The sequence below is a fragment of the Diprion similis genome, chromosome 12 (genome assembly GCF_021155765.1).
Source record: "Diprion similis isolate iyDipSimi1 chromosome 12, iyDipSimi1.1, whole genome shotgun sequence".
Lineage (NCBI taxonomy): Eukaryota > Metazoa > Arthropoda > Insecta > Hymenoptera > Diprionidae > Diprion > Diprion similis.
Genome location: NC_060116.1, coordinates 17,569,722 through 17,594,653, shown reverse-complemented (window position 1 = coordinate 17,594,653; position 24,932 = coordinate 17,569,722). Strand labels below are relative to the sequence as shown.

At 39.9% G+C, this 24,932-nt stretch overlaps 3 protein-coding genes across 10 annotated transcripts in view; 1 reads left to right on the top strand and 2 right to left on the bottom strand.

The window, feature by feature from the left end:
* Nucleotides 1–14,987, bottom strand: part of LOC124413682 (apoptosis-stimulating of p53 protein 1) — a 30,030-nt gene extending 15,043 nt beyond the window's left edge. For 4 of the 7 annotated variants that reach the window (XM_046894410.1, XM_046894404.1, XM_046894403.1 and 1 more), the window contains exons 1-4: nt 14,107–14,987; nt 11,786–11,841; nt 1,919–2,059; nt 21–147 (exon numbers count right to left, since the gene is read on the bottom strand). In XM_046894410.1, the coding sequence (XP_046750366.1) occupies nt 21–147; nt 1,919–2,059; nt 11,786–11,818 (301 nt within the window). In that variant the 5' untranslated portion in view covers nt 11,819–11,841; nt 14,107–14,987. Of the gene's footprint in view, nt 1–20; nt 148–1,918; nt 2,060–4,214; nt 4,347–11,785; nt 11,842–14,106 lie in introns of those variants that run through there. The other 3 variants (XM_046894406.1, XM_046894408.1, XM_046894407.1) reach the window with 3 other exon arrangements.
* A 3,250-nt stretch (nt 14,988–18,237) lies between these two features.
* LOC124413683 lies at nt 18,238–22,200 on the top strand. 2 transcript variants are annotated; one of them, XM_046894412.1, is made up of 3 exons: nt 18,238–19,663; nt 19,798–19,939; nt 20,402–22,200. In XM_046894412.1, exons 1-3 carry the CDS (start codon nt 18,561–18,563, stop codon nt 20,684–20,686), a joined length of 1,530 nt encoding a protein of 509 aa, XP_046750368.1. In that variant the 5' UTR covers nt 18,238–18,560; the 3' UTR covers nt 20,687–22,200. The 2 variants fall into 2 exon arrangements, with proteins under 2 accessions (XP_046750368.1, XP_046750367.1); XM_046894411.1 differs by having other exon boundaries at nt 20,300–22,200.
* A 116-nt stretch (nt 22,201–22,316) lies between these two features.
* LOC124413684 (cholesterol 7-desaturase nvd) lies at nt 22,317–24,562 on the bottom strand. Its single transcript, XM_046894413.1, has 5 exons — nt 24,390–24,562; nt 24,038–24,249; nt 23,764–23,930; nt 23,372–23,550; nt 22,317–23,141 (listed from the first exon to the last, which is right to left on the bottom strand). Exons 1-5 carry the CDS (start codon nt 24,504–24,506, stop codon nt 22,398–22,400), a joined length of 1,419 nt encoding a protein of 472 aa, XP_046750369.1. The 5' UTR covers nt 24,507–24,562; the 3' UTR covers nt 22,317–22,397.
* Between the last annotated feature and the right edge of the window lie 370 nt (nt 24,563–24,932).

Sequence of the window (24,932 nt, the reverse complement as noted above, 5' to 3'; positions counted from 1 at the left end):
ATTAAATTTGTGTAACTTACTGAGCGTGGCATTGTTCGCTCTTGACTGATCCGTCTGCGACCTCAGGAGCCTGAGGCGATTGAGCTTGCTTTGTTGTTGATCTAGACGATGCCTCAACCTTGCCAGTCTGTCCTGCTGTGCTGGCTCCTGCAAACATATCATCGATTACGTTTATATATATATATATATATATATTTGACCATTTCAAAATCATTTCATACTTTTTCTAACATTCTACTCGGTAAAAACGCAACCTGAATTTTTCTCAAATTTTTTTTGTCAAACCGTTTAGTTTTTATAAATATTTGAAGTAGATTGCTAATGCCCATTTTTTTAAATCTGAAAAAATTCTCAAAAATCTAGCGAATGACACAAAACACCCCGCGTTAAGGAAAACGTGGGCCGAATTTTTTTTCTATATTTTTACAAAAAATAACAAACATGTGGGACACATTGCTATGACATGCGGTTTATTTGTTGAATATCACTTAAAATTATGGAGGTGCTCTCATCTGGTCATTTTTATATAATGAGAGACTACAAGTGGGCGTATTTGAATTACGTAATTCGATACATTCAAGAGATTTATAAAATCACCGCTTCAATCGAGCGAATGAATTGATGCATTGGTAATTTAACTCTCGTTAAGTCAAAAATTGAGTATGAAGACCAGGCGATTCTAACATTATCCATTGCAATGTGAGAAAATTTCGTTCCAGAATGTTAGCCATGGAATTTTTTGAAAAGTTTCAAATCCATTTTAATAGAGTTGGAATTTGACAAATAGTTGAATGCTTACATTTTTTCATTTAAGATGCAGAATAGAAAATGCATTTTCAAATCCATTTTAAATACGAAATACAAAATTCCAGTTTAGGAATTGTCTAATTTCAGGTGTTGAAAACTCCGGAACTGTAACCCGGAATTAAAAAAAAAAAATCTCGGGAGGTACTCTCACATAGTATGATGAAATCTCAGAAGGAGGAAAAAATCGAAGCTGTTGCAAACTGGAGGGTAAACGAGTTGAACTGGATTCACCCATCTACATCAACCTTAGTGATTCATCGGTGTTCGAGTTATTCACATGTGAATGTATACCCAATCGCACATAAGATGTACCTATATCCATACTTCACCACGCGGATAATCTTATTCAACCATACAGTACAGGGTGAAGGTTCGAAATTGAATATGACATTCCAGCCGCGAGAATTGAGATATTTTGCGTAATAAGTAAGAGTAAACTATTCACGTCAGCTGTATCAGGAATATACTAACAAATTGCGAAATTACTCCAGATACCCACTACGTTCACTGTATTCGTATCGTGGTTGAAAGCATGAATGAAACAATAGCTTGAACGGAGAATTGTACTTTTGAAAATAGAGTAGACATTGTGAGAAAACTGAAGCTGTTCCATCAATCCAGCTCTTTTTTTATTTATTTTTTACAGCAGCAGGTGTATGTGAACAAACGTGATTCTTTGATAAAATCATCTAAATCAGAGTCATTTATTGGCGTACAACAGATTCGACATTATTTTTTTAACCGTGTGACCAGCGTACGCCTTGAACACAAGCGCCGCACGCAACCTGTTAAAATAGGCATTAGAATGTTATGATTTTCACCGTGCACGTGAATAGCTCTTTGACAGAAGAGATCAATTAATTCTGACTCTTTTTTATGTATATGTATGATATAGTTTGAGTGGGTTGCGCCGATCAAATTTACGCACAATCAGAGCTGAGATTTTAAGTAAAAAGGTGTGTAGATTTCGACCGTACTTTTCATTACACTGATCATCTCGAAATGTGCTTGAAATTATTAAATTCTGAAATTTTTTAGCAATGATCTATCATCATAAGTCCTGATTCGCTCCACTCCATTACTGTGCATAATATAAAAACGTGATTATAACCTGTGCGCCCCGGAGCACGGCTAGGCGAGTTTCCCTCTGCTCCAAGAGTCGCTTCTGCTGGGCGATCTCCCTCTGTTGCCTGGCCGCCATGCTCTCCAGTTCGCTAAGCACCAGCACAGCCCCGCTACCTCCCACTGGTAACTGAAAAACAAAATTCCAACATCAAATTTCTGACTCTTGATATACTCGTTCGCGATTGCACTCTATTGCAGTGAAGAGAATCGTCATATGGTCAATCGGGCGCCTGGGGATATACATACATTATACAAAACGAATGACAATGAGTATGCGTACAACGTATGTAGATGCAATAACATTATGCTCATTGTCAGTGTATTCCATATACGAAGCGGGCCACTCGAGACAGCCGAGGTGGCCTCTGTAAGCTTCAATACCGCTTTAGGGTGGACTCTCTCCCTCTCTCTCTGTGAATAGAGACTAAGGGATAGCGCCGAAGTGTGCGTTGTAAAGTATAGGGCTACGTTACAAGATGTATCAGCCCAGCGCACGTTGGCGTCAGTAAATCGACGTTCAGAGCTACATTTGGACGGACCTTAGGATTTCCGACGGACCAGTCTCAAGTTCGATGTTTACTCAAAGACTCAATATGAGGATCTGGAAAATGACAATTCGAGTATCTACACAGCACTGTTTGACATGAGTGAAACGAAGTTTAAAACCACGCGTAGGCTGACTTTGGGATTCACGTCGTTCCAGCCTTGGCTCCAACGGCAAGTCAAGGGTTGATACAAGATCCGAGGAAACGACAAGCGAGTATTTACTCAGCACTAGTTGATACTGCTGAACCAACGTTTGACCACCTCTCAATCGCTAAAGTTGGATCAAGAAGAGGCAAACTCCGCATGGGCTGGCCCGTTTCGAGAAACATGCCCTGTATACCTTATACTGCAGGGTAAATCATGCTTTACCGCTCGTAGAGATCCTTCAATGGAAGTAACGACCTCTGATATTACCTGAAGCCCAGATGTCTGGCTAACGGCTATCGCTTGGTAAAAAGTCTAAGAGTAAACGAGTAGCGAAATATATTATGTGCTTACTTATTGTTAGTCTGGCAATGAGAGAGAGTCACGTCAGTTGGGGGGTTTAGGTAATATCGCACGCGCTAATATATTCGCTACGAGTGCTGAGAAGTGAAATTTTTCCGGGACCTTGACGCTCCAATTCAATTTCTTTTCAGAGTCATGAAATAGTTTCAAATGTTGGGCAACGATAGTGTTTGCTATTCTGCTTGCAGATTAATGGATGTAAAGTTGAAAAATTGATGGAAAAATACAGAAAACATGGAATTCACAATCGGATATCAGTATAGCATAGCGTAAGTTTAAGGAAACTGAGAATCTTTTGTAAGTTATACATATATTCAGTGTTTTCATCAATTTTCTGAACTTTCTGCAATCACCTCATAAATGCAATTGCAAACACTATCATTCCCTGAACTTTGAAGTGATTTCATTATTCTGGGGGAAAAAGGGAAACTGTGATCTGTTCACTTTGTCAGCATGGTACGAAATCTCCTTAACATGTTCAACCCGGAATAAAGTCTTATTGATAATTACATGATTTACTGATTGTATAATGATTAAATTTGAAAGGTCTCAAATTTTCTGGCTTTATGAAGAATTTTGCTGACCTAAGTGTTTGGTGAAACTAGTCTTTCATTTCCCTATACGATTAACATACACACTGTAAACAACAAATTGTTTCTGAAGCTATGCTATTGTCAATCTTCATCCGAAAGATTTTTTTTTCCAACCCTGTGCGTTGAAAATAGTTTGGCTCTGCTGTTAAAATTTATGATCCCCTGATATCTGCCTATCACGATAATTCAATCTAAAGAAAGCACACTGGCGTTTATTTGTCATGGTAGACCGTGAGTATTTGTTGTTCCTTATGAAACTGTGAATTAAATTGTTGGTAAATATTATTTCAATTGAATGACGAGGAATAAAAATGCATTTGGACTCTTATGCTTTTGTTTCATGCTCAAACCCACCGGCTTTATTTGTTAAACTAGTTATCCTAATTGGTCGAAAGATCGTTCGTCAGTTTTGTGCAATGCCGATAATCACAGATCCAGAACCGATACTATCAGACCTGCAGACGTAATACATGCGAGCGTACTTCACAAATTTTGTTTGCATAGAACGTTCGCATTCGATGTATAACATTGCGTTATACATGATATACGAGTATAAAATTTGCTTATTACAATATCTAGAGTGCACGCGTATTATACCTATATCAGCACTCTGGATTGTAGACGAAATATACTTGCATTTTTCCTCATCAGATCGTGATCAGTTCCATTTTTACGGTAATGTCCAGACAAGGGATTGTTCAACAAGTGGAAGAGAGCCTCGAAAAATTCCAGATCAATATTATTAACTGAAGAATCCCGCAGTATCTATAAGTTATAGCGATCAGGAACTATCCTCTCCGATTGAAGTAACTTGTTGTGTGGATTTCCAAGAGGCGAGCAATACTTGGGTAGCTTTCAACATTTGAGGAGAGATTGCGCCAAGGGTAATTTTTACAACATCAACCTATACCAGTCCTCATGTGTTATACAGATAATAACGTCTGTGGTATGAATATGAATTTTAACCGGTACGCCTTCCATATTATAATATTATTATACCAATTGGCATTTCAGCGATACAACATCCGCGTATGACGGACATCCGTTTTCCGAACTGTACGGTTTCCGCTATACCAATTTAATCAAGGTAAGTATCGTTTGTAATATACTAGGTGTGTGTATATGATCTGTGTAAGGAAACACGTGGTGATCGAGAACGTCAGGAGTTACGCGGCAGCTGGCGCGACGTACGTGGCGTTACGCGTTAGGCTTGAGAAGCATCGTCGTCGGTCGTTCGACTCGACGCTTTTAACTATTTCTCGAAGGCCGAGTAGAGCGCCGAGGCTCCTCGAGCGTAGGTATAAAACCGTATACTACCCCGAAACATCGGGCACGATCGGAGGTACCCGGGCAGCTCCGGACTTCACCGAGTGCCGGGGGTTTATCGCAGAGCAATCGCGAATCGCAATATCTATGTATACGCATGTAACCTATGCACCTATGCATGCATGCTTACGTAATAGATGGTGCGTATGGCTCCATATATGTACCTACCAACCAAAACTTCTCAGGCCCCGCGTTTTGAAATTTAATTTTCAATTCGTGTCTGCCTATTACACTCTCCATTCAACCAACGACGGTTCGACTGTACATACTTACAGGGCATACGACGCACTCACAAGTATGTATACGGTACGATAATTGTGTGTATAGGATGCTATACATACACGGCTTAACCGTGAAAATGAAGCAGCGCGGTGCAAATGAGATAAGGAACCGGAGTACAATTTCGTTTGTGAGATGGTAAATTGTCACTCCCGTTAGCTATCCTTGCAGGCGCCGAGCTGGTCTACTTCTATGTTTAAGCACGGTATATACACATCATTATATTACTCCTACCTACATTCATGACTCATATACATTTCCACATGTATATTGCATTCCCTACCGCGCGCGTATGAAATCTGTGAAATCTGCACTGTCAACCAGCTACTGTAGAATTTATAGGCCGGAACGAAAACAAAATTTTAAACTTTCGACTCACTAGACTAGGAACAATATTTAGAGATTGCGAGAAATTTATGTCGCTTCGTTCATACATTTGCACTCGTTATCAACTTCCCGAAATATCCTAAATAAGTTGCTGCTGCGGGCTATTGACACAAACCCATAAACAATCCTTTGTTGACAAGCTTAGGAGGTATCGAATTGCGAGGAATAATGTGAGATTACCGAAACACCCAATTTCTGTGCATAATTTTATACGAAAAGCAAAAATTTTAAGCATTATACTGTACGTGTGTCTATGGAATATCTGCAGGTATGCCGCGCAATGGAGCTAACAATAAGAAAAGATCGATTGAATTTGGAAAAAGTTGATTATTTATTGCGCTCCCATTTTACGGTACTTTGCAGATATTCGACATTATACCTTAATACTGCTCGTGCTTATTTTCATTAAGTCGATTCTTTCCAATACTCATAATCCTCAATTGCAAAAGAATCTTGATCAAGTGGGTTAAAAATGTACCGAACCTCGAAATATCTGCAAGCGTTTTGTCAATCTTGAGAATAGATGAGAAACCAAAAGAACGGCTTTTAAAAGACAGCCATCAACACCTTTTGAACTCAATCTTAAAGTATAATAAAATATACCGAAGCCCCAGAGAAGTAATCAAAGAAGATTTTAACAAATAATTTACTACGTGATACAGCACGTGCAGTTGTTTGCATGCTCTTTTACATTAATCTCATAATATGATCAAGGTGCCTAAATTTCAATGTCACGTCTTACGATACCATCGAATTTTCATTACTGATAGATTAATAATTATACCGGAAAACATTCAAAATACCCTTTGACGCTGGTAATTTTCCAATTTCAGCACAAAAAGTTTCCAATTGATTACAGCTACCGAATATAATGACAATTTTACACGGCACAGTTAAATTGTAAAAATATCGGCATCGATGGTACAGAGGGAAGTGATGCGAATCTTGACTGGGCCGATTTAATTATACTCTCGGAAACGAAAACGATTTTTTCAATCATCTTGCAACGCAATATACTATAACGTATGCGACAACTATATGATGTCTTATTATTAATCACATCGAATCGAGTAAAAATGTATTATGTCGCTGAGGATTAGTAGACATTTAATGCTACGCCCCCGTATATCAGTCACAGTGGCGATAAGGATTTAACAGTCAACCGATCCAATAATATACCTATATGCATAAGGCATATGTAGACTGGAAAGAAACAATGTGCATAGTCAGAACAATACGATCTGTACTATATTATAGTATAAGCGCCGTGCACTTGCTTTACGATCTACCCAAGTTATGAGTTGTTTCATTTAAAGTAACAGTTCATTTTAGTTCAAACATCAGTTTGTTTGAATTGCATTTTGAATTGTTTGAACCAATGGAGTTTCAGTTTCAGTCGAAAATAAGTAATACATCACTTGACTATTAATATAATTATTCCAATAATTTTACGATTTTCGAAAGTTACGTACAAATGTTTTGTCTAAGGATCCAAAATATCTCATACAAGTTCACTCTATTGACGTGGAGTGAGACTCGATGGGATGTTGCTGTACTTTTTTTCATCCAACTCAATATCTAACATGAAAAAAAAATCTTGAGTACAGCTGCACTCAATTCTAAGTATTTAATAGTCGGCCTTGAGTGCTTCGAAATTTGATTTTCAAAAAATCGAGTAGTCGAAATCTGGATTGATATTTACTGCAGAAGATATTCTTCTCATGACATCACTAACTGATTGTGAATAGATTTCTAGTCTACCAGCAACAATTGAAACACTTTAAATGACTCGCCAAAGGGTACCTCCTAAGGAGATCATATCGTAGAACTTTACGTCTCGGATTTGAATCTGAATCGAACCTGGCTGGGCGTTGATTTCCAGGCGTGTAAAAATCCGAGGAGGCGGAAGTACCTATGTATGTGCAGGCATTTATGGGTGTGATAAGTCAAGTTTACTTCTTATCTGTAAAAGTGGTTATAGCCATTTTACAAATATACAGTTAGGTACCACTGCAGTGTAGGTATGCCTATACGCATACGCGCACTATGTTTGAGAGGGCCATGTGCTAGGTAGTATGCTGCGCCGTGTCAGAATCACACTGGTCACATGCCTAAATTCCGATGCCCTGTGCATGCGGCTTCGGGGCCGCAAAACAACAGTAGTGGACCAATCTACACCAGACAGTCAAGTATACCGATAGGAAATGGTGAAAGTTAGCAGGCCGGACCAACGACTCCGCATGCGCACGATAATTGAAATCTATTTGGTTGACAGGATCGTCCCGCGAGAAGATATTCATCTTTCTTCATACACTGAGAAAATAGAATCGCAGATTCAACAAAATGTTTCATTACGGGTGGCGCCAAAAAATATGTTGCAGCTGTGGATAATTGTTGTTTTTTTTTTTTTTTTTTTTTTTTTTCCAACAGCGAAACATTTGGTGACGTCTACAAGTAAAATTTATTTCTAACAATATATTTCTTTGCATGAACCTTTTGGAAAACTGGCCGACAAACCAAATTTCTACGAAAATCGGAATATTTTGAGATTTTTATCTACCGTATTGGATCGCCATTTTAGATTTCGCAATCAGACTTCAGATTCGTGATCAACCACCCAACAAACCGACGATCACCGATCATCATCAAAATCCAAATGTTTTTAGTTTTTTTTTTTCAGTTTACTGAATAAGTATGCCAAATTCAAATTTTGCAATTCTGACTTTAGATTCGTGATTACCCCCCCAAACACCCAAACTCAAAATTTCATCATTCTTAGTTGATTTTTTGGAACTTTGTTATTTAAATAATTAAAAAAGTACGGTAGCGATCAAAGCGAAAATTTAATCAGTTCTTATTTTGGAAAAATAGTTCGACATTGTTCACAGACATTGAAGTCCGGTAACTCGTTCTCGAGATACCGTTGGACAAAAAAATTGATCACATACACACACGCACGCACGCACGCACGTACACACACAGATATCCATCTGAAAATGATTCGAGGTGATTCTCTAAACTTCAAAACTTAGAGACCTATACAGTGAAAACTCAAATTTTCATTTTCGGGGCGATAAAAATAACTTCCTTTTTTCTCTGAAAACAGAGAAATGGGAAGTTCAAAAAATAAACGTTTGCATAACGGACGGAAGACGATTTCGCTCGTGCGATAACACTCGTAATCGTTTTCTTTCCGCCCCTGATGCACAATGTACCTGCTATTTTCACACCTACCGGCTACCGAGATAACAATATGCGGGCAAATTTTACAGCAAAAAGACAGCAATAGCTACAAAGCGGAAAATTATTTTACAATATACCCAGAGAAAAAACCTACGGAGATATACAACTGCGATACAGTATTATAAGAATATTCAGTATCGTAATTGAAAAATACCGTTATCGGTGAAAAATTGCACGAGATGAAGGGTGAAATAAAAGAGGTATGACGTACGTATACGTATACCGTACTACATAAAGAGCACAATAGATATCTGCAAGGTACAAAAGCTTATGTAACAATCGCCGAGCGGAGATTTGATCAAGGATTTATGAATCAGCGACTAGAGGTTAATATTAATGTCAGGAAATTTCTTATCATCAAAGATAAGCTGAACGGGGTGCCTGCACCCTAATAGCCGCATGGCGACGCGGCGGTCTGACGAAGAAAGATCTCCGTGGTCGGAGGGTGCACAGGAGGGACTCGGTATCCGGCCACGGAGTAAGAAGAATAGGTGCTCCAAGTGGTGCTAGTGCGCTGTTCTTATCCTGACCTGTTTCACAAAAGATCCCCAGATATAGGTATATCTAGTTTTCGAATGGAGCAGCGTTTTACGTTACACATAATATATCTTGCATGGAACTGGCTGACTGGCTTTCTCGTCAGTGCCCATCCAGACTCCAGCCGAATCGACCGCCGGCACTAATCGACAAAGCCTACAGTTTCAACAATTCCTACCCGTGCGATAAAAAAAAGCCAAAACATCTAGGTTAAAGTTGCTGTCGATTACTCGGATATGAAAAATCGTTGAACAAAACGTTCATTTGTTTATTTAATGTTGAAAGGAAAAGGGTGAGTTTGCTCGGTCGGTAAAGGTGGGAATGCTATATACATGAAAGCCTGAGGCTGCTTTTCTTCTAATCCCTGAATTCGGAAAAAAAGTTTGTAAGCCCATGCTTTGTTCGTGTTCATGACATTATTGTGTCATTCTCGACACACCAATTAACCATGCCTCCACCCTTGCAATTTTATCGTATCTACAGGATCGGCATTAGTCACGTTTTCCCCCTTCGTATTTTTTCACCAGAATTGCCATTTCTTATTGATAACTCTCGACCTTTGCATATACGTGGAACGTATAGCCTTGGTGAATGATTTTCGTAATATCTGTTTTATAGGATAATCCTGGTATAAAAAGCATAGAGAGTGAATAATGAATCATCCTGAAATTATAGTAATAAGATCAATTATTTAATACACATGCTTGCAGAATTTTAAATTTTTTATGAAATCAGTAGGAAGCTCAATCCACCTGTTGACCTTAACTACGATCTCGATTTCAGTCAAATATTGCAATCTCTTTGTGTAAATGTATCACAGGAGTTTGTCAACTTGTAAGACGAGCTCACTAGTACACGCATATACCCAAATTATATATCTATGCATACCCACTGTATGTATGCATATATGTATATGTAATTAATATAGGAATAAGGTACGTGGCGCAGTGATAGAAAACAGGTCGTTTGAATCCTTACAATAAGTGGAAGCTTGCACCTCGAGCCATGCAGTGTCTCAGCACCGAGTGCTTGAAATATTACTGACAGTGAGTTTCTAGGCCTCCCTAAGACTCTCGACGAATTCCCTTTGCCCGCCTGCTTTCTTGAAGCGCCTCTTCGCTCGCTGCCGTATATCCCAGGGATTCGAGGAAAGTCTTAAGTTAAGTTAGGTACTGCAGTCATACGGTTATTAATGATATTTTCAGGTGAAAAGTTTGAACGATTCGGCGTAACATAAGGGAAGGCTTTCCCAGCACGGATTTTGGTGAAATATCTTTTTAAATATATATTAAGTTTAGACTAGACGATTCCTCAAGCCGTTGGCCGGCAAATTGAAATTAGGTATCAAAAGTTACAGGATTTTGAAGTCGGCAATTGCATATCCTTTACTCGCTATATCTCTGTAAAAAATTTCATACTAGAACGATCTCTAAAGTCAGCATGGTAAAAAGAATCAATTTTTATTTACTGTAAAAATTTATACAATACGTTAAGTGCAAGAATTTGGTAAACTTGTTAACAGTTGGAGACTTTTTTCACATTTGGGATTAAGTAGGAATTTAAAACTAATGACGTTGATTAGCGTTAGATTCGACGTTCACTTGCCGAAAATAAGCTCCATTTACGCTGCTGAAACTGCGTTTTGTATTGAATCAACTCTTCTGGTATACCAAATCATGCTGTAACTAACGATTGCCGATAGCTTCGAAAGGATCCAACAGGTAAAAATATACATTGTGAGCAAAAATATTTAAAAAAAAACATCATTTCAATTTAAAAAAAAGTTAACTATCGTTTCTATTTTAGCTTGAATGACTTTCAGCATGAGAAATTTTTTGCTCGTTATTTAAATCCGTGCGAATGAAATTTACAATATTACTGACTTAGGAAGTCTGTAATTTTAAATAAATCTTATTTTGGGGACAAACGGCTTGGAGAATCGTCGGTGTTAATTTTTAATATACAAAAATATACCGGTCAAATTCGCAATAGACAGATTGGGGGGCCTTCTCCTGTAAGTAGAAACCGCCATGGCTTGGATAACACAGGCTTACATAACATCGAGATGAACTCGAATAGAACCGACCAGCGGATACTCCGGGGGTTTTACTTCAACCTTACATAATAAAAAGAATAATTGTAAACTGTTCGTACGCATACAGGATAAACGCGAAAAACTACCGAACCGATTTCGATCGGATTTTCACGAATATTTTCTTATGATCATCCGGGTGGCACAAGTTCTGTGTCATAATTGCAACGTATGCAGGTATCACACGTAGGTGTACAATACTTGGGAAATAACAACTCCTTGACCACGTCGAAACGTGCGCGACGATCGGAGACAGGCGGGCAGGGAAGAACACCCCCCGTGCAGTTCGAAACAGTTTTGTAAAAAGTTGAAGATGAACTGGAATTGAGGAATACAAACTCACCACCTCGGTTACGTTGCCAGAGCCCTCCTTCATGCCATCTCTGTCTATCCGGCCACCTGTAATTAGATATGACTTTACGTATATCCGTATAATATACCGTGTACATATAGTTATGCATGTTCCATTGCGTCAAGCTATTATGAATATGTCAATTTCACGGCATAAGATTGTAAACGGATCCTTTCCGACAATCTTCTTCCAAACAGATTATGTATATACCTATATTTTTAAATATTAGGCCTTCGTTTGGTAAAGTTTATAAGCCGTGGGTTCGGGTAACAGGATTTGGATGACGGAGATACGGATAATCGAGATTCTATTGTTTACCCAGTCTTCTGCGAATCCAGCCGCAACTGGTGCAAACCTCACCCAAGCGTAAACCACGTGCTTGAGGTTCGGTTTTGTAACTGCCAGAACGAGTCTCACGCACGTGGTGTAGGTATGCCTGCGCGGAGTTTGCCATGGCGTGGAGCAGCCTAGCTCACCGTAAAACATTGGATACGTAAAACGCTACAAAGTTGCTTTACAAGCTCACAAGCGCAAACTTTCTCGTCTCATCTATTCCTTTGAAATGCATTTCAATACATGCGCCCCTTCAAATGTAATATTTTCTATTGTAATTGTTATATATACTACAGGTATGGTTGAAATCGATAGTGTTAATCATTTACACGTAGTGTGCAACATTGCCTATAAGAGTTTTTATACCCTAGGGCTTTGTACGCACCCACATTATCTATTAACACAAGATAAGTATGTCGGTGGGATGTTAATTTTTTTATAAGTTTTTTTAAATGAAATGCCAGCCATATAGTTGGAATTCCCCAGTCCGATGTAGGCCAAGTTTTAAACGCCGATTGCGCGTAGAAGTCAGTCACACAAGCTAACGATTAACTTGTGTCGCGTGTACTCTACGTGGTACATACACACATTATACGTGAAATAGCCACCGAAATTTTGCTTAACGGCTACACCCAAGTTACGCTGATGTGATACGCGTAGTGATCCGAACTATATGTATAAGGTTGTGATGTACGTGGTGCTCCATGGGATAAAACAAAAGTAAGATTTACATAACTAAGCATCAACACTATATAATGTTGAGAGTTAAATATTCGTTGTTAGGCAAGATCGTTCGTAAGCGGAGTGGTTTACACGTTTTCGCCTTCACAAAGAACGTCGAATTGTAGCATAAACGCGGTCTATGGTGCCTTCGCCAATACTTCGAACGACGTCCCTAACTAAGTATGTACGTCTTTCAACTCCTCGATGGCCTTAGTATGCTTGGTATAATTTGTATTTAATACTGTGTCAAAAGACACAATTACGAATGTCCTTCGAAGTATCGGCGAAGGCACGCTAGACCGCATTTGTGTTATATAATTTTGAACCTTATAGGATAGGATTTCGCAGTATAAGCGATAGCTGACACCCACAATTAGGAGACATTTTATTTTAATTTGCTTGATCCTAATAGTGTTCAAGTTATATAAATTTTGGTCACGTCATATTCTATGGGACACCCTTCACATACGCTGCAAGCGGACACTCTTGCATACACTATACATATATTATAGTGACATACCCGAATGGTGAATGGAATACGTATAACCAGCACATAGTCAGCGAAAAGCAATGAAATTTCGGAAACCTTTGCGCCGTTGGTCCATGGCGGCGTGCAAGGCAACGGTTCAATGTCGGTTTGTAGCTATTAGTAGAAAGTATTCAAGCCTTGAGAAACTTTCGGCACGGTGGTGTCTATCAGATTATAAGCGTCCGTGCGTGTGCGGTGGTGGTGCCTAAGTAGATTCATGTACATACATATATCATATGTATATGCCTCTACCTTGTGTGCGCGCACCCAGTAACACAGGCTTTTTACCCATTAGAGCAACGAAAAGCAGTTTGTTGTTTGGGAATCTGGTATCTATATTATAAATTATTATTCGATAAACTTGTACAAGTATTCAACGTTACATGATAATTGTGGAGCAGCGTTGCCATTTACCCCGGCGCGGCGCAGTTCGTGTTGTATTATGCCATTCTTTTCACGTATATAATACAGATCTATAACTTCATGTTTGAGAAACAGATATTTTTTTTACTATCTTCATCGATTTCAATCAGACAATTATCGAAAATTGAAGTTTTCTTTTTCGTACTATACTGAGGTGCGTGCAGTCAGACGCAAAAGCGGCTCACAGAGTGACTGTCGCGTTATAGTTACACACTAGATAGACATAATGACTGCCAGGCGTTATAAAGCCTTTGGGACTCAATGAAAAAAGGTCCAAGTTCTCCTGAGAAGTGCATTGACGTACCTTTTTGTCGAACGGGTAAAATTTTGACTTTTCGTAATTCGTCGGCGTAATCCAGACTTCGGTAATCTCACGTATGGGCTGGAGACACAAGTTTTCACTCACTGTTAAATCTCACGTTCATAGTAATTACCATATTAGATACACACCATACATAGGTATATAGGTGCTACGTGTGTATGCACGGGCTGGCTGAACAGCAACGTACTACCTTCGAATTATAGCCACACACTAAATTTCAATAACAGTAGCAACAACTACGTCTGTATAATATTGTAGCACATCCCGCACTTCATCCTGACTATATGTAAAATTATCTGATTATATACACCGGTTGTATTCCACAGCTGGTAGAATCTTCCGATAGATTAAACGGTTAATAGACTTCTTGGCGGGAAAATACTTTGAGGTAGTTTGGAAATGCGGCAGGAGGGCGGTACTATAGACATGCACGTATAAATTTGGAAACTCGACACGTCCAAGTGTACAATTATATTATACTGGGACACAGTGGTACACATATCACTCGCGGTCGGCACGATGGGAATTTTCTCACCATTTTCATTGAAATTAATGCCCGAAAGAACGAAGGACTAGCGCAAGGGAAATAACAATGCTTGTGCCGACGATTGCGCTGTAGAGTGCAGCGGCTGACTTGTAATATACCGACGGACAGGCTGGCGTAACGGCGCTGAAGCCTTTCCTCAATACTACATCATCAACTAGATGAAACTTGACGTTGTACCGCAAGCATAACGATTCGTTAGCCGAGCAGCAGTTCGGTCAATGCGATTTCGACAATTTCCGACAGAGTACCACGGCTCATGTGGCAGAAACGCGTTATTCGGCTTTACAGGCTTACAAAATGTCTGCCTGCCTATGTAGCTAAGGTAACAAACTGAGTGCTGCCGGACTATAGTAAATCAGATTAAAACCTACTGCTGTTAGAACCTGGCCGTGAGCCAATCGGTAGATAGATTAAAGAATCTTGACCAATCGGTCGTTCGGTCCGCTGGAGAACGGTTAGCCAGGTGCACAGGTAAAGCAGCCATTCCCTGACGTTGGCACGTTACCTGCGCAGGTAGGCAGGGGGAGGGGGAAGCCGACGTTGATCGCGGCGACGGCGGGGGGTGGGGTAAGGGGGTAGCGAAAGGAGTATGCGGCGACGACGGCGGCGGCGATGGGAGGCGCGGGTGCAGGGAAGCGACAAGGAAGGAAGAGCAAGGGCACGGAGCGATGAAGAGTAAAGCGGCAGTGAGGGGCAGAGAGAGAGCACCAAGTGAGCTGTGTGTGTGTGTGAGTGCGTGCGTGTGTATGTGTACGCGCGTGGATTCTGACTGGCTAGAGGGGGAGGAGAGGACGAAGTGGGAAGCTTTGAAGGAAGCTCGAAAGGAGGAGACGGAAAACAGTTACGCACAACGGCTCGTCGCCGGTCTTTTCAATCTTTCCAATCATTCGATTGGTGTACACCTGTGCAGAGATGGATTCTGACCGACTCATGGTCACTGATTTCGTCTGCTATCATCTGTCCACCCTGCGTAGCAGACGACATGGGTGACTTTAAATCGGTCAGAATCCACCTCGGGCGGTGTACGTGCGCACTGTGTATCATAGGCGTGCGAATAGACGCAACGCAGTAGATTTGACAAATGAAATGCATAGTCCCATGACATTGTATTCTGGTGTTCCCTTAGAATTTTGTTCATAAATTTTCAATCTATTATACTCTATGAAAATCTTGAGAGAAGCTGTTTCCCTTGCGGCGAAAATATGTTTTCAAGGAGTGAAGGGGTCCCTCAAGGTGGAACACTTAAGGGATATTGCTCAAGTTTGACATATTTGCAATTGAAAAAATCAAATGAGCCCATATATAACATAATATTGGTATGGAATAATGAAAAATACGGTAGGTTTTATATGAAAGGTACTTTTTTTTTTTAACAAGATCTACATTTTCAAGGATCCTACGTAAAATCTTTGAGGTCAAGATGTTTCTTAGGTTTATATGGAAAGATTGGAATCAACAAGAGTTAAAAAGCGGTGGAGATTCAACAGATTGTTATAACAAAAAAAGTGCCGCCGTTGACAGTAGAATATTCCTCAGTCAACGGTACCGTTTACATTTTTATCGGGCCGATTTGCATGTTGAAAAGCGAAAACAAATGGTAGGAGAGTTTCTCGCGGTTTTTTCTTTAAAAAAAAATTGCATCTGCAAGGAGGCAAAACGCTCTTACACATCTATACACCTACAAAGAAAGTGGTGGTGTCATTTTCATATTTTCTTTTGTTTTATTTCTAATTTATTCCTTCCCTTATATGTTCAAATAATTTAATAACAAAATCACGTAAATACACTACCTCTCATCTTCGTTAAATGAAAAATATTTCTTTTATACGGTTTGAAAAAAAGTTCCGTAAATTAACGTTTCTCTCTTCCCATATCATAGAAAATACAATCACCTACATATATCGCGTGTGCAATGGCTTAAGATCGTAAGCGCCATCTTACGACCTTTTACTATTGAACAAGCAAAAGAGCGTACATTTTATTTTGAACGTATCTTGGCTTAAAACATGAAATTAATTAAACAGTTTAATCAAGAACCAAAGGTCGTGTGTATTGGTAGATACAATCTTCTACTACTGATACAACGATAAAAACCCATATCGGCTAATTCTCTCAGGTTGTATGATTCAAAAATAATTTTTCCGCTTTTCTTGGGCTCAAGTTATCAATTAATTATCTAAAAGCAAAACGTCGTATGTGCTCGTAGATACAACCTTTTGGTCCTGATGAAAATTGAAAAAAGAACATGCTATTGTAATTGCATAATGGCGTAACCACCAGAAATTATTACCGTTATTCCCATAGTTGCGATAATTAACGATTTGTATAATCAACGTTCAGAAAATCGACATCCTCACTGTATAATTTTGATAGTTTCAATTTTTCATGATTTTAGTAGTCTTCAAAGTGTTTACAACAAAAACAAATGGCCATTACGACCTGTTCTTCTTTTCTTTATCTCCTTTATCATGTATAGTTATTAACGGAAACAGGTTGTATCTGCCTAACATACGACATTTTGCCTTTTCTATTTTCAAACACTTGATTTCAATTGCATTGTACGTTTTGATCATTATCAGAGCAAATAGTTAAGAAAGAAAGAATTATGCCCCCTTTTGCCACTAAAATCGCATTTTTGGTGATTATCACCTTATGCCATTAGATACGAGATATCATATACGTATTGTATTGATCGCATTCCACTATGCTATTTCAGTTGAAAAATACCTATGTCAGTTAAGCTCAGCTAATTATCTACATCTGTTGATAAAAGAATTGTCGTGGACGGAGGAATTTAAACCAATTTAAACACAGTTATCTCTGGGCAAATTTTTCTGACTATTGCTCGGTGGGTAAGTGCACCTGGTTAGGCTTGGGGATATGGAGGGTAGAGAGAAGGAGGCTCAACTCGGCGCTATGCGCCATGCCAAACCTCAAGAAAATAGTAACTCTTCTTTTCGCCGGTACATGGCGCCTACAACGCTTTTTCTCGATATGTATATCTGTATAAAAAAACACAGTGTTACCCCGACTTCGAATTACAAATCCAAGAATAATCTGTGCCAGCGCTGCTGTCGACAAGAATTAAAATGATTATTTGTCGAAATTTCGGCCGCAGCTAGCTTCACGTAAGAAGCGCTGAGTGGGACCTTCTCTCTACCCTCCATACTTGGGGCTGAGAGAGAGTCGCAGTGAGACTAGATGTCCTCTCTTTCTACTATCTTTCTACGGGTGCGTTAGCCAAAGAAAGAAACTAACCTTACTATATTTCTGAAAGCCGGTGTAACATCCACCGCCCACTGCATTTCAATGATTAGTCGATACTTGGCGACCAACAACCAACGATGAACTGTGCGTTCTAGTTCATTCTCACGATATAATTCCGACTTTCGATCTATCCGGAAGTGTCCGTTAGGACGTCACAACTGATTGCCGACCCCCCAGTTCTCTGGCGTTTCCATTGGCCGAGGACTAAGAAATTTGCACTCGATGCGCACGTTACTGCAAGTCAAATTCGCCACCAGAGTTTTCATACTGTACAGTTCATGGCAGAGTTGAGCCCGTTAATGATCGCATGTCAAGTAATGTCAAGTTGTATGTAATGCAGCAAGTTAATCTTAGACCATACACTCGGTTTAAGAAGTTAAGTCATTTCACATTTTAATTTTACTTTCGAATTTTATTTCGAGACTTTTATCATAAGAACGTTTAAAATTGAAAACTGACTCGTATGATTAAACGGATGGCAAAGACCTATTGTTATTATTGTATAAAAAGTCAATATTTATAAGACTCGTACATTATGAAGTAACTTGTTTCTATTTATTAGAATTGAATGTAAATAGTTTTTTTATGGGCAAGCATATTTGGCACTATTAATGCTCTGCAAATGGAAGATGCCAATGGAAGCATTGTGTTTAGAGAAATCCACAAAAATGGGTGGCTGCGACGCACGGATACGGCGGAAAGAGAAGCCGCGAGATTTTGGGTAGTTTTTTGTATCCATGACGATGTTGAGCCTTATTTTGAAGGTTACAACAACCAAAAACAGGCAGCCAATCATTCATTTCTTTGGAATTCATCCTTACAAAACATTCTACATTTATCCCCCACACTTTGTGCTACCGAACAGCAAGATTTTGAATTCTGCGTCAACTTTTCTGACCAGAGGGTCCTGCGGCTGGCAGCTCCAACCTATCAGGATATGTACGACTGGGTACAAACTGTTAGTAGAAAATTAACTGAGATGAAAATTCTAAGTCCCAAGGAAAATTATTATTCCAAAGGACCCGGAGCTGAGAGGCGCCCTACTAGGGATCCGACCAGTCCCTTACCCCTGCCACCTCGTCCACCCCCGTCACTTGGTGTACAGGTTCACGTTCCTTTAACAAATTCTGTCTCAACCGTAACAGAAAATCAGACTGAAATCACTCGTGTGGGTTCTATTCGCTTGCCGGCAAACCAGACAAATCCGATGAATCAGGGGGAGAGCTCAGCTGTCATGAATCAAGGTTCGATGTCTGAAAGTATGCCGAATTTCTTTACCTTTGATAATATACCAGTGCATGATGGTAGGGAGCCATTCACTCAGCCTAGATTCATACCTGGAGGACACCGAGATAGACATAGTGAGAATGTCTCCAATATTGAAAATAATAACTCCAGTTACGAGAGTCTGTTTTTGGCATCCTCTCATTCTCCGATCACACCTGGTAGATTGATCGAAAGCAATAACAGTCCAGAATCGCCAGAGAGCAGACATTATGCAGCTCTGAGAGAATATAGAAGTCTCGCTCCTCCTCCCCGACTGCAACAAAGTGGAACTCACAGGGCTGTGATGAGAGAAGAGAATGGTAGACAGCTGACATTGAGGGAGCAACAGGTACTTCAACTCAAACGAGAAATGGGCCACCATGCTGGAGTCAGATTACAGTTGAGAAGAAGAGATTGTAAGGACAACATTGCCTTTGTTGACACATTTGGGACTGTCTGGTAAGAATTTAGTCTCATATATAGTTTTCATACGAGAGTAGAAGTTAACGGGTTTGATTCAAGACTGCAATACATATAAGGATGTGCTTATGTTACCATGTTCGTTTCTTCGGTTTCATATGTTTTACTTGCAGGATCGCCGGATGGAAACAACGTGAACAGCCGATGCTTTACAATGTGCTACATATTGGGGATCAGGTGCTCAGTTTAGCTGGAAGTCCTGTGCACAGTGCGACGTCTGCACGTGATATTCTCAAGAATTGCACAACTCCATATGTAAGCTGATAACTTTTTTAATATCCACTGTAAATAATGAAATCTTGACTGTCTTTTTTTATTCATGAGGTTGAAGTCAGAATGGTTACTTTAACAATGCATGTTTAGGAAAATCGTTACTTCACAGCCTTACGACGCTCCGAAGTTCAGCTAGTGAATCATATAACAAAAAAGACTTGTTGGTATTTTGAAAAGTCAAATCCTTGAAAGTCCTTCTAAAATATTTTAGAACAACGATTTATTTCATCATCTTTTGTTACGTTATCGTTACTAGCTTCAGCCTTGTTTTTATACTACGATCAACTTGATCTGTAAATTTTTGCGTCAAACACTTCGATTGACATGTAATCCATCTTATAGGTAGAGATGATCGTCAGGAGGCTCCCACAGGGTCGAACAATGACTTTGATTAGGGGAAGCGATCGCGAAACTGACAGTCAAGGATTTGGGCTCGAGCTACAGGGCAACGAAGTGATAGGGGTTGGAGGTATGGCATTGACTTCTGGATTACCACCTGCAGCTCTTGCGGCTGATCCAACCATGCCAGCGGGAACTTTCGTCAATTGGACATTGACGGAAGTAAATGGTCGGCCATTAAACATACTAGGCCAAGGAGAAGACGCTCGAGAACGTCTTGGAGGTGTCGGGCTTGACGTTTCCATTGTTATGCAACCAACTGATCTGGTATCTTCCTTGAAAAAATGCTTGCGTAGTCATCGTGGATATAAGAATTATGTACTAAACTAACAAAATGGATTGATTATAAGGCTGTAGTGAAGTCAATATAACACGAAAACATTCCTTCAAGCTGATATTCATGTAACTGTTTTTGGGTAAACAGCACAAGCGAATTTGACTTCAGCTACGTCCTTAATATATGTAAATATGCCTAATGTCGATGTCAAACTAAAACGCAATAGCTATCGTTAATCACGTTCGATTGCTAGTGAATCTCAGATATCAAACTGATGTCAAATTGATATTTATTTTTATATGAATGCACATGCTCGAAATGCATTCCTGAATATTCGGCAACCAAATAGGACAATTTATAGTATTAAATCTGTGTAAGCAGAACGGAATCTACGCTTTCTTTTATTGCGTGAGTTTACTCAATCTTCAGTCCTCTCAGTGTCCATTTGGTGTTTAATGTCAGAATGGAACTATTCCAGAAAAGAGGGCTCTCTCCCATCGGCCATAATTCCACACAATAGTAGTTTACTCTGTCCTTGGATAACAAAACATTATCGCTTAAGATTTATTTTGGTTCACGCTTTTTCTTCATTCAGAGTTAATGCCTAAAGCCTGCTGCCAAACAAGCATTTTGATCAGCTCTATGAATTAATTTATCATTCTTTGCCATTTCTTTCCTTTACCCATTCCTTTTGACTCCAAGTTAATTCAAGTGAGCGAATTCTTAATTTGAATCAACGGCAACAATTCGATTCAATAATTTCAGTTCATTTCATTTATTTGAAGATGATATATGAGATACAAAAATCGTCGTAAATTCCCTTAGCGAGATCTGTGGGGATGAGTGAAGATTCAAATCCATTTTGGATTGAATTATCTTGTATCATCTTGTATTCGATATCGCATTCGGAACATTTCGATTGTATCTTGATCATACTTTCATTTTATGCTGAGCAGGCTCCGTTGCAATAGGTTCTTCTTTAGTCTGGTACACCCATACGTGATTGGAAATAATCTCTACAGTGTTTTCTACTAGTTGTAGAACTCACTGCCATGCCGGCCATGCGTATGTCGAACCGTTTTATTTTAGATATTTTTCTAGTACCCAGACTTCAAAGCATTTAAGAATAAACTAGAACCAACAGATTTGAAGGATGGAATATAGTAATTAAAGGCAAACAACTGTTTTCAAATAACCCTAACAGGCTTAAGCAGTAGAATTAATAATAAGATAAGAGTTCTGTGATAACTAATAATACACACGGTGAAAGGGAAGTTGAATATTTGTTAGCAGCAAATAAATCTATGTAGCACAATTTCTTTGTAATAATCTGCATTATTATTTATTATTTTAAAGAATTTCTACTGTTTTATATAGTTTTTGGCGATAGAATTACCATTATTTATGTACAGTGTCATTAATGACAATTTTGCTGAACCAATATTATATTTATGGAAAGCAAGACACTGATTCCTTTGACAATTTCCAAGCAGAGTTAATCAAATGAATTAGCTTGGTCTTATAAGAGCATAAATTCACAAATACAGTAGACGTTTTCATTTACAAGTATCCTGTGGCATTATTCGTAAAAACAACGAATTTACTACTCGGACAAAATTACGGGCTCTTCGGCTAATTATATCAGCTCCGCTGCAATGATATCAGTCCAGAGAAACCGACTGAATGTTGATAGACAAAAAATGATTGTCGACAACGTGTGTAATATGTGTGTGATTCGAAAAATGAAAAATCACTATCGACGTCTTACCATTGCAGCGACCGCGTCGTGGACTGATAGGTAGGACTGTGGGGTGAATAGAACTGCGCGTACCACCGGCGGTAGGCAAGGATCGATCGATCCTCACGAACCAAAAGGGGCCTCTGCTCGAAACGCTTGTGATTCCAGACGGCAACATCCCGCTCAAACATGACGCTTTCACCAAATAGTACCAGAGTAGCGAGCGGCGCAAGCAGGGGGGGTGCGAACATTAAATGTATGACGCGTTGCAGCAGGGGCTCGAGTGGCGTGACCGTTTGCAGAATACACATCGGCCCCATGCTGCTTTGCACGAGCAGTTCCACGTAACCGGGTCCTATCTGCTCGGCTCGAACGTCGAGCTGCAGGATTGCGATGCGTTCGAGGAGGATCAAGCTGTGACGTAACCGCATTATCGCCTTGTGCGACTTGTTGCTCATCGGCGTTTTATCTTTGCTAATCTTGCCACCACCGTTTTCGAACTCCCCCGTTCCTGCTACATTTTCTTCCGATATTCTGGGCTCGCGTTCCGGTACATTATCGATACCAGCCCCGCATTCCTTTTCAACCTCGGTCGTCCCTGCTTCTTCGGCTTTTGGTATCGTTTGCTCCTGCGACGGCGGTACATACGACGTCCATTCCGCCGCCGTCCAACTGTGACGTGCAAGCCACGGTACACGTTCGCTTAGTAGAATCGAAGGACCGTGAACTGCGCTGAGGTGAGCCCAGTCCGCTCCGTTTTCTGGTATTTCCTGGCAATCGTTGAAATACGGAAATTAATTGCTATTCTTATGGGTTACATGTAAAATACTCGATGCCTGATAACAGAGGTAACAAGAAATCAAGGCAAGTCCTAGCTCAAATCATTTCGCAATGAAGTTTACTTTGTTTCGTAGTGTATGTTACATGAACGTGAAGAACAATAAGTTAGCATTGTTTGTGTCACTGTAATGTAATATTCAATGAGCAATTTGCGACGCACCTGTATGTGACTGTTGACAATAAACTCGTTTCTTCCGTGGTAACGCCAGCTCCCATCAGATATTTTTCCGAGAGGTTGCAGCCGCCAGCTTGGCTTTGCGTTCTCTGCGTGATGCCAAACGAAGATCAATTGGTTGACTTCGCAGCAATCCCACGCCTTGGTTTTCGCGAATTCGGGCACTATAAAAAATTGACAAGAACACGTCATGGGGTGGAGATTTCAAAGAACCCACGATTTTCATCGATTTTAAGATCGTGAGGAAGCAAAACATGCATCAAAATTGAGATGGGATTACTGCAGTAGTGCCTATTGGTATTATGATTTTTTGATCTTATATTTTTTCTCCGACTTACAAAAATCAATTGCTGTGTTTATGCAAGCGAATTTAATACCTTTGTCCGAGTACGGTATATCCTGGCATCGACCATCGGCTCCTCTGAAAAGCCAGCCGTGAAAGGGACATTCGAGACACTCTCCTCGAACTCTGCCACCCTCTCCCATGTTGGCGCCTAGGTGTGGGCAATAAGCATCCAGTACACTAACAGTTCCCTTTTGCGTTCTAGGATTGATTAAATATTTTAATTGATAACCCGTGTAACGTTCGTTTCCCTCGTATTTCCTTACATATTGGTCTTTCATCAAAATGAAGGATGAATGTTTCCTTACCTAAAAACTGCAAAGTTCTGTCCAAGAGCTGCGATGTGCTTGACTTGGCCACGTTTCAAATGCGAGCTTTCCAACAGCGCGAACCATCCGTTTGGATACACCGGGGGTAGGTGACCTACTTTTCTGTTCTTGTTCCGCGAGCCACCTCCACTCTTACCGTCACCTGATCGCCTGTTGAGCCAAGATCTCTTCGCGTCATTTTCCCTCAAATCCTTATTGAAGTGTCGTGAATAAAGATATTTGCGTTAATCTCTCGTGTGCGCAAACAAATTATCTTCACTTTGTTTCGAATATAATAGATCAAACATTTTCCAAAGCACTTGGAGCAACTCGTCGTTTCTATAGTTCTTACCTTGATCCAATTGATCTTCCAGAAGAACGCCAGATAAATTAGAATGAGCACGGATGTTACGGCACTCACTATCCACCAGACGACTGCCATATTACCTTTGACGGTAGTATCACTCATTATTCTACAACAAAGAGCATCAATTATTATAGCTACTCGAGTAAAATCGAACACAAACGCACATCGGCCTAGTGAAGAGTATATAAATTTCGTTCACTGCGGAAGTAAAATCAATCGATCGATCCGCGAAAATCACAAAAAAGAGGAATCAGTGACACGGAACTTAGGAATGGTGGAGTTTACGGAGCTTCGAAATCAGTCCCGAGGCGTGTGCTCAGTTCTTTATAACTGGAAAACTAAGTCACTGCTACATCCTTTATATAGAGCGTCTTTAAGAGTATGTCGAGTATAGTATAAGAGTTAGTGTACGAAACCTTATGTACAGATTTTTTGTATGTAATGTGATAATCCCCGCCTGTAGTTCTTACGCATATAATAGGATCGCCGCATTTGATACGAGGGTGCATAGCGCTTGGGGTAATAAAA